Here is a 9,907-nt window from a genome sequence, read left to right on the forward strand (position 1 = left end):
TTTTACTTCAAACTACTTCTCAAACTTCATGTAGGAAACATTATACATGCTATCAAAATGCAAATACTTCTGAAACAACACACAGCAGCAAGAACTACCATGAAATTACAGTCCCCCATGGCACATGAACTCTACTGAGCTCCCTATGCTGTCAATTCAACCCATGTCACCATGTTCAGTGCAAGAAACCACTGCGTTCCCATATGCAGCAATATTGTCTATTTCTATTTTATTATTGATCTTTCAGTCCTACTCATAAGCTTGAAATTTGACATTTTCATTACCATACCAGAACAGACACAAATCTTACAAAACACAGAAAAGACTGTCTTCCCACATGCTTCAAAAAAAGAAAAAACCCATCTTCCTACTTTATAATACTAATATTAGGATTATGACTTTAAAAGTCAGATTGGCTGCACAGCACATTGCCATAAAAGAGCACTTCAGTTAACCTGCATACACAGTTACTATACATATTAACACAAACTATAATTGATGTCTGAAACCAAAGAGGGGGGAAAAGCTCTTGAATTCAGGAAGCTGCAGGGGAATTCCAGCCTGAAATCTATTATTAGGGTCCAAAATTTCAAAGCAGCTGTACCAGAATTGCCAGCATGGCATGCTACTGTATATGGTCCCATTTAAAGCACTGTATTTACCACCAAAACACATTTAACGAGTAATGATGATGCATCAGGCATGAAACTCCTCCTTCTCTAACCCCTCAGTTTCTCAAACTACTGGAACCGCTCAACTCCATTTCTTCTGCCCTGGGCTCCATTCACTTCCTACTTGCATTTCATCACACTGGGTGCCTGAGTTTTACTGCATGAACCCCTTCAAAGAAAAAGGATTAAAAGATGCTTTTCTACTAAGAAAAATTTACTGAGGTTTTGACTCCTGTAAGTTTTATTGGATCAGGAGAGATGCATGAGCTCTGTGAGATCTGGAATCCACTCCAACCACATCTGCAATGGACAAAGAGTTTACACCTCTGCAAACAACCATATAACCCAAAGGCCATGCGCAGATGTCAATGGGGTCCAAACCTGCCTTGCAGAATACTGCAGATTAGTGATTGTGGCCAAGACACAGCCAAGCTGGAGTAACAAAATCCAAGCTCAGTTTGCAGACAGCAGTGAGAAAGAACACCTAGTGAAACAGAGAGAACAAATATCCTACTTTGGAAGAAACCTTATTTTTATTTTTTTTAAATCACAGTGCAGCCTGAAAAAGAGAAACACTTCCCCCTTCCATTTCTAGTGATACTTCCTGACAATAAGAAAAAACAATTTTGTTAATGTTGATTGATAGCATCCAGCATATAAAAATGTAATTCAATCATGATGTTAGTCATCTTTATCAAATTAGCTGTGAAAAAATGTTAGGATTTCCAATTTATTAAGCCCAATACTCTAATGTGCCTCAGCCATCCCTCCTGAGCTGAACACAGATTAACATCCATTTTTTAAAACTTCCCACATGAAGATGCCAAGATCTGCAATTCTGCAGGTGCAGAGAATAAGTGTTCTTAACTCCCTCTTTGAAAGCAAACCACTGAAATTTATTTCCTTATTGGCAAAGATCTTGCAAACTAGCTTCAAACAAAAAAAAAAGGCATTACATCAAAGTAGAACAGAACTTTCAGCCTTCTCCCATACCTTCATCTTCCTCGAATTCAGTCTCATTTACTTTATTGAGAATCTCTGTTCCACCAAGAATTGCTTGGAGACGCTTTTGTTTTGCTTTGATCTTCTTTAGCTGTTGCTCCTTGAATGACAAGTAGATACATAGTTTAATTTTTAACCTGGTTCATAAACTTGCTATTCTTTTAAACAACTTAAAAAAGTGTCACCACAATATCTGTAAGTGATTCTGTGTCCAACCCACAGAACACACACAATTTTGTGCGTACAATCATCTTACGATATGCATGCAGTAAGATCAGATTGTTTATACGCACAAATTTCATGTGCACAGCATGCATGTTTATGTACATCTTTTGAGGTTATTTTATGAATGTGTTGATTCTAGTGAAGGAAACCCATCAAGTGGATTAGTGAGATTCACAGAGAACACCAAAAGATTTGTCCAAGATTTGCAAGACTGGGTTAATGGTTTATAAGCCATTAAAAACAGCTATAAGATTTACTAGGATTTATTTATCATTCCAGAAGTTTTGGAATGTTTTGTTAGAAAGAAACTGAAATTGTAAATCAGTCCATCATCCTAGTATATGTTTGTACGCAGTTAATTCAGGAGTAGTCACAGTTAATTTAACAGCAAAAACTACAAAGTGAAAATACTTTAAAAAAATAAGTGAAAAAAATCAACATTACAGATGCTATAACAGGTATAATTCATCACTGCTATGAAAATAATTCATAGCTAGCTCTTTTGTTACACCTTTTATCTGACTGTAATATCCTCAACTGTGTATTTACTAGTGATGTTGTGATACCTTGATGATGCTAACTTTTGTTTATGAAACAAGAAATTCCAACCAGTAAAACAAAGACACAGGCAATGTAATTTTCCATATTTGTAATTCCATTCTTTGGGAATATTTCCTTAACTAGAGAGGCACATGCTTCAGTAAAAATCAAGTTCATGGCAAAATGAGCAAGTTTGTTTTTTTTTTTTTAGGTGAAGAACGGTTCACTAGACTGCCCATATCTTCACGTAGCACTTTTCAAACCACAAAGGGTAAGTTTATTCATGTATGGTACAATATATTACCTCCCGTGTATGCACTATTATCCTTGCTACCAGAGTACTTTATATCATAAAACACTCCCTGCATGACAGCTCTAGGGAAATAGCTGTCTTGTACCAGTCATTAATTTCCCATTTGTCTCAATAACGGAAGAATTCAGTCTTCTCTAACCATTTTTTTTAAATACTACAAAAGGAAGAGTACTAAAAGGCACTTCGCCATGCAAAAAGTAGCTCAAGATCAGCTTTAAATACAGTGCCTGCCTCCAAACAGCCTCCAAAACACTCTAGAGGTTATTAGGACCACTTTTACAGATCATAGTTTTCATACAGGGATTTATTCTTACACTTCAAGGACTATTAAAGATGGCTAACAATGAACTTGCAATGAGGTTTGAACTTCCCCTGCAACTAACACTTGTGTAAATTACTTCAAGTAATATGAAAACAAGCAAAATACAGTGTCCGATTACATGATCGCTCTTTAATGGCAAGTTGGCTTTAATGCATTTCTTCTCACTACTTCCAGCTACTTGTTCCTAGTCCTGTGCCACTGTTCAGTACTGTCCCCCTCACTCTCTTAATTGGCCAAATTGTGAGTACAGTGTTATCCAAGTTGCTGAAATGATTCAGTTGTTTGTTTTTTAACCTTGATGAGTCAGTGGAAAATGGCCTGAGACTGGGAAGAAGTGTCTGAGGGCAAAGGACAGTAAGTTTTTCAGTCAGGTTTATCATTAGAGAAAATATTAGGGTAAATTTTCATCAGACAGTGAGCTGATCAAAGTGCTACATTCCTGACCAGGAGAAGTTTCCCTTTTCTCAAATCTCCTTCCTATTCACAGCTGTATAGTTTTATTGCTTGCATTACCCTGATGCCTGCCAGATTGCTCTACAAGCTCCTTTAACTTACTTGTCTGGCAGAAAAATGCTGGAGCAGTTTCTGCCAAATCAATGAGTTAAAATGGCTCACAGAAAGGAATGATGTGTACTGGTACAAGACAGATACAGACAATGAAAAAGGATTAAGGAAAGTAATGTAGGGAATGAAGACCATGAGAGCTGAGATTTAGGTCAACTATTGAATCATGCCCTAACAATGCTTTGCTAATTCTCCAAATACTATCAGGTGGGATTTAATTAAATTAATGCAAATCAGTCTTCTGAGCAGGTCCTGGAACCTCAGTTTTACAGCTTGTTCTGAAACTTAGAATTAAAAGAAAAAAAAATTCAGTTCTCACTTTCACATCTTTAAATTAGTTTTTTACATTTTTTGGCAGAAAATTAAACCATTTAAAAGGGAAGGAACAGCAACTGTAGACTGACTCTGAACTACATAGTTAAGCAAGAATTAATTGTATCACATAATCCAAACCTTAAGCCAAAGTACAAGCTAAGTATTGTCAGCAGGAAATTAATGTAATCCAATCACCTTGTTATATTTTTGCCGTTTTACAGAATCTAGCTTTCTGTTTATATCTTTGTTGTCGGCAGCTTGAGGTGAAAGTTGCTCAATAATTTTATTTATTTGTTTCAGAGATGCTGTACATGATCTGAAAAAACAAAAAGATTGCAATGTACTAGTCAACTCTAGGAAGAAAAACAGCACATTCTTGATTCAGACAATTTAGAAATTCCAGGAGATTTAAAGTAAGATTTAAAAAGGTCTAAAGGTAAGTTTCTAAATAAAGCATCTTATATTTAAACAACACTGGAAATACTAAACACTAAATTTAAATATTTTAAACAAAATTTTGCTAATACTGAAATTCCAAAGGCAAGGAAACTGAAAAAAGCCACTGCAACATTTAGTAGTCAAAAGTTACAAGTCTGATCATGATAATAAGCAAGTGATAGTGGCTGATTTTATTATTCAAGGTAAACAAAACACAAAACAAAAATCTAAATGGGAAATCCCATGTTTTCATTTTCTAAAACTGTTTTAATAGTTTGATGCCGTTATATAAGGAAGTCTATTTCTTTTACCTTTATAATGTCGCTTTTGCACAAAGACTAGATTACAAAATACAAATACAGTTTCCGGAACACAGACTAGCTCAAAGAATTAACAGCACATTAACATTAAACTTTCCTTACTCATGAACTCCTATTTTTCATGTTTCCATATACAATATGAAATTCAGGCTGAACCACATACTATAACCTAATACCACTTCTGCCTTTGAATTCGTTTGCAAGGAAGGAGGCACTGCCCTACCATCAGAAGCAACAAATCTAGGTTTGCTGACTCAAGTAGCAGAACATTTCATAAGGATACACAAATTAACATCTCAAAGCATTATGAAAAACGTTAAAGAAAACTCTTTATAACACCTGCAAAGTGGACATTATTCCCCTCTTATGCAAGGAAAAGCTCTACATAAGTCTCCTCAATTGCCAGGGAGGAAATTGTTGGGCCACATTTCTCTCCAACTCTAATCTGGATTCTACTACTGTTCTCCTAGGGGACATATTCTGCCAGCTCCCCAGCTATCACTGCCATCTTTACTTCTCCATTCTCTTTCAATACTTTTGAACATCCCATCCCCTTTCTCAAGTTTTCTGTTTTGTTGCTTTGAAGTATATCATCCTCTTGCACATCTCCTACCTTTTGGCTCTTGCTTCCTTGGCCCTAGGGTCTCTTGACACATACCACTACTGCCCTCTTCCACAAAGCTTTATTTAATAGGACTGCAGGATTTAAACAGGATTTAACTTCAACCATTTTTTATTCCCCTCCTTCTGTTTAAATTTGAGTGTATCTTACAGAATCATGCAGCTTCTACCATGGACTCTGTGCCAACTACTCAAAAACCACTTCTTGCCTGATATTACCTTTAGTCATGCATTCACCGTGTTACAGGACTTTAACCAACTCTGTCATGCTCTACTCGTACATCTTTACTTTTGTTAGTCCCTCTGCTCAAGAAGCCAGCTATATCTCTGCTAATTTTCTCCAAGATCAACTTTCAGACTTGCACATTACATCTTATACAAATGAGGTTCTCCAGGTCTGCATAAACCATTTGTATCCCCTCAGGTAAATTTCATTTTACAACTTTAAGCAGAAGGTGAAAATAGAGGGGGAAGAAAAATCATAGGATGCTTCTTAAAGAAAAACAGGAAAATATCAACTAATTGACAGTGCCGTGCACCACTCTCTCAATAACCGCATAATCTACTTGCAATGGTTACGGTGCTCCATTCTTCCTCTCAATGACCATCTTACTCATTACGTCCTTCTGCTACATAACATCTTAAATTAGGTTCCAGTTTTGCAAACTTACTTAATTTTACATCTCCACACCCAAACTGGAAAATTAATGAAGTGCATAAAATTAAGCATATGCATGACAAGAGGGCTATGTGAGAGTTCACATAGGTAACGGAGGCCTACAGCACTCTTGAGCACTAGAAACCAACATTAATGCAATACATTGAAAGATGCACAGGTAGAATTATTTACCTGCAGTAGTTCACACAGTAACTCTACAATGAGACTAGAAACAGCAAAGAAGATCTAAGATCACAACTCAACAGATTAGTGGCTCCTATCCCTCAGAGTCTTCTACTATCAATATACCATGTTAGTTAAGCATTTGATTCTTTTAAAGTGTTACCAAGTACTTCATACAAGCACTTGTGACAGGTTGTTTTGGTTGTTGTACACTCATGATGTGGAGTCATTCAAGTTACAGAAAGCACATAACCAGATGCAGATAACCCCAGGAAGCATACAGAATTGAAGAAGTGGCACTTTTTCTGACTCTGACTTTGAACAACAGAGTATAATGCAGTTCTCCACTGCCCAGAAAACACACATGCATCTTGGTAACGTAGGAGACAAAGCAGAAAGAGAGATGCGCTGTCCTCTACTAGCTTGATGCATGACTGAATTAGTCAAATAAGAGCAATGAAGCATTGCTCTGATGGGAAAAATATTTTCTCCTTTTTTAAAAGGTGGGTGACCCGGAAGAGTACATGTGATCTACTGCTTTCAAAACAACTTTTCGTCCTCCGGCTTTGAAAAACATGAGACACCAAGCCTCATTAGATAGTCAGTAACAGAAAGGCACAGTAAGAAAGGACACAATTTACCTTAAGTCATCCAGCACTGACTGATATTCTTTCTCCGCATCAGCTATTTTTGTTGCTTTATTAGCTTCATTAATTGCATTATCTACTTGCTGAAGAACTCCTTGCTCCAATACATCCTGGTCATAGACATCAACTCCTAAACCTTTAAGCTCAGAAGCCTGTGCACTATATGAGACAGACTGAATCTGCTGCCTGTTGATCTGTAAAAGGGGTTGTCCTCTTCTGGGCACCTCCAAAGAAACAGCCATGGAAGTGGATGACTGGCTGGCAGAGTTGGGAACTCTAATACTATTATCCGGGTCACTGTTACAAATGCCATTTTCTTGTTCAATTCCCAATTCCTCAGCATTATGCAGGCAATTATTGCTTGAAGCAGTAACAGGGTCTTGATCTTGGATACTGTCTGGCAGGTGGCTGTTGTCTGTCGGCATCTTCTGCTCAAAGGCAACAAAGAAGAACTATATCATCTTAAGAACATTCACATGCACAAAATTCCTCATGAAGACTGTGCCCAAATAAAAGTGAGCATGTTTCTTTATGAGATATTATTGTTTCAAAAGACCTAGTCTACTCCTCCATGAGTCCTCCCCCCAAAGGCTTCTCCACACTAATTTCCGCAATCAAAAGAAAAAAGTGGCCAAAACTTCTTAAAGGCAACCATACGAAATACTCCTGGAAGACGCTGATATCAAGACAAATAAAACAACCTGTAAAAATTACTCTCCTTGCCACAGAGTGAACTCAATCTTGTGTGTAAATGGTCATGCTCCAGAAGACTATGACATTATAAAAACATATGCAACTTAACATATCCAAAACATCCAAGTTTTTGAAACAGGATAAGACTTGCCAGTGAAAGCACCTATAAGAACAGTTGGCTGTAGGCTTTAGTTGGACAATTTGGCTTTGAAGTAGAACATAAAGCATACTAGTTGTTAGGAAATTTAACACTAGACTGACTTACCAAGGCAAGCCTAGAGCTGGTATTGTTTGGATCCTTCAGGGTGCGACTGTGTTCTGAAAAGATGTAATTTTTATCAACTCCAGTGAGAAACAAACTTGCAAGAAGACATTAATAAGGCAGGTGGGCTTCTTCAGCAACCTATTCTAGCATAGCAGCCCGTGAATCTCAGTCCCAGCTCACGGTTTTCTTCCATCAGCTCCGAACACGCACGCAACGGGTTTGGCCCTGCATCCAGGCACGAGGTACCATGACAACCACGCGCACCAGCCAGTCCCCCTCAAGGGACCCCGGACCCCATCCATCCCCCCACCTACACCGGTCCCCAAGCTCCCGTGCTTCACCACCTCCCTCTGCGAGCAAACCCGGAGCTGTCGGGGTCGGAACAGGACCACCGGCCAAAGGCTGCCCCTCGCGGCTGGCGCCAAGGCGCGGCCGGGATGGAAACGCGAGGGGCTCCGGGGGGCGCCGCCTCCCCCCGGCCTCTGCCCAAGCCGGGCAGGCCACGGCCCCGCGTGGAGGGCGGGAGGGGCCGCTGGCGGCCCCCATGCGCGGCGGAGGAGGAGGAGGAGGAGGAGGAGGAAGAGGAGGGTGAGGACTCACCTCGCTCCTCGGCACCCGGGACGCCCCACCGCCGCTGCGTATGGCGCACGCGCAGCGAACGGCACCTGCGCTCTGCCACTCACCGCCCGCCCACGCCGAACGCGTATGCGTCATTTCCTTAACGTCTGTGACGGCCGCAGTTGCGCATGTGTGGCGCGACAGAGGGTTGGGGCGTGGCGTACTGCGGGTGGTCGTCGTGGCTTCCCGCCCGGCCGCGGCGGGGTGGCTGCCTGTGGCGTGAGCAGCCGTGGTCGGCTGTCCCCGAGGCCGCTGGCAGCCGCCGACCTTTACCATCAGGCTGCCTCGTTGATGCGGTTTTACCTGGCCGTGCATGGCCTCGGCTCGGGCCGCTCGCACACAGGGCCCCTCGGGTGGCCGCCCAGCAGGGGAGCGATGCTTGTGGCAGAAGTGCCGGTAGACCAGAGCCACGGAGGACCTGCCCGCAGGGACCGCTTCCAAAGTTCAGTTTCCCACCTTGATGTGCCTTAATGTCACGGGATTGTCCTTTGAAAGGCTTGGGAAAGGAAAGATGATCTAGTGGCTGCAAAATTAGCCCAGAGAAACGTTGTGCAAATAGTATAATTTGATTGCATCAAGGTTCCTCCAAGGGAAGAAAACAAGGATGCTACACAGCTTGGGGTTTAGCAGCAGGATTGCTTGTAGGCTTAGTAAGCAATTGGTGAGAGGAGCAGGCTTTTAAGGGCTACTGTTCTGCCTGCTGGGCTCTGTAGCAGCAGTTTCTTCTGTTTTCTGCATTCCTTTCTATTTTCTCCCTAATTCTCTGGTGGAGACAAAAGCAGAAAACTAGATTTTCTCCAGGGCTCCTTTTGCTTTCTCTTACCTTCTCTCCCCTTCCTTCTGTCTCCCCATTTCAGTGGCATGAGACTCTTGGACCCACCTCCTCCTGCTTTGGGCAGCAGAACTGGATTTATTGGCTGACAGCCTTGGGCCAGTTGCAAGAGGATAAATACATAGCAGAATACATTTTGAAATGTGTTGCTAATTAAATGCTGAGGCAGATAGGTTTAACTCTTGGCTTCAGGGGACAATTTGTGATTCAGTTTGACCAAAGAGTTGCTTTTTTCAACCGCTTTTTAGTTGTCCTGCTCTGTGTATTCTTAATGTCATCTTCTTGCAGTGAATGACTTGAAACAAGATGCAGATATAAAAAAATGTATTATTATTTTGTAAGTTATTCAGGGATGGTGACACGGCATATATAAGTGACAGTCATGATACCTTATTCTTCTCACACTTAATTTCAACAAAATGCAACAGACCAAGAGAGAAAGGAAGCTTGTCCGCTAATGATAATACATTTATAGTGCACCTTCGATCCAAAGAAATCCCAGGTCCTACTGGTTAGTCACCCTGCATGTAGAAGACTATGATTGTAACTATGCAGAAATGTCACGGTTGTTTAACAGAGGAATAGTAGAGGTGGTGTTTGTGTATGACTAGATGTAATGTTTTAATCACGAATGTTTAAGGATGTAGGTTAGGGTGTATAGGGAGAGAAGAGAACTTCTA

At 40.6% G+C, this 9,907-nt stretch overlaps 1 protein-coding gene across 1 annotated transcript in view; it reads right to left on the bottom strand.

The window, feature by feature from the left end:
- Nucleotides 1–8,390, bottom strand: part of ERCC6 (ERCC excision repair 6, chromatin remodeling factor) — a 45,140-nt gene extending 36,750 nt beyond the window's left edge. Inside the window, exons 1-5 of the mRNA XM_059821056.1 lie at nt 8,378–8,390; nt 7,778–7,830; nt 6,814–7,247; nt 4,148–4,268; nt 1,665–1,773 (exon numbers count right to left, since the gene is read on the bottom strand). Of these exons, the coding sequence (XP_059677039.1) occupies nt 1,665–1,773; nt 4,148–4,268; nt 6,814–7,244 (661 nt within the window). The 5' untranslated portion in view covers nt 7,245–7,247; nt 7,778–7,830; nt 8,378–8,390. The remainder of the gene's footprint in view (nt 1–1,664; nt 1,774–4,147; nt 4,269–6,813; nt 7,248–7,777; nt 7,831–8,377) is intronic.
- Between the last annotated feature and the right edge of the window lie 1,517 nt (nt 8,391–9,907).

The sequence above is a fragment of the Gavia stellata genome, chromosome 9, assembly GCF_030936135.1.
Source record: "Gavia stellata isolate bGavSte3 chromosome 9, bGavSte3.hap2, whole genome shotgun sequence".
Taxonomy (NCBI): domain Eukaryota; kingdom Metazoa; phylum Chordata; class Aves; order Gaviiformes; family Gaviidae; genus Gavia; species Gavia stellata.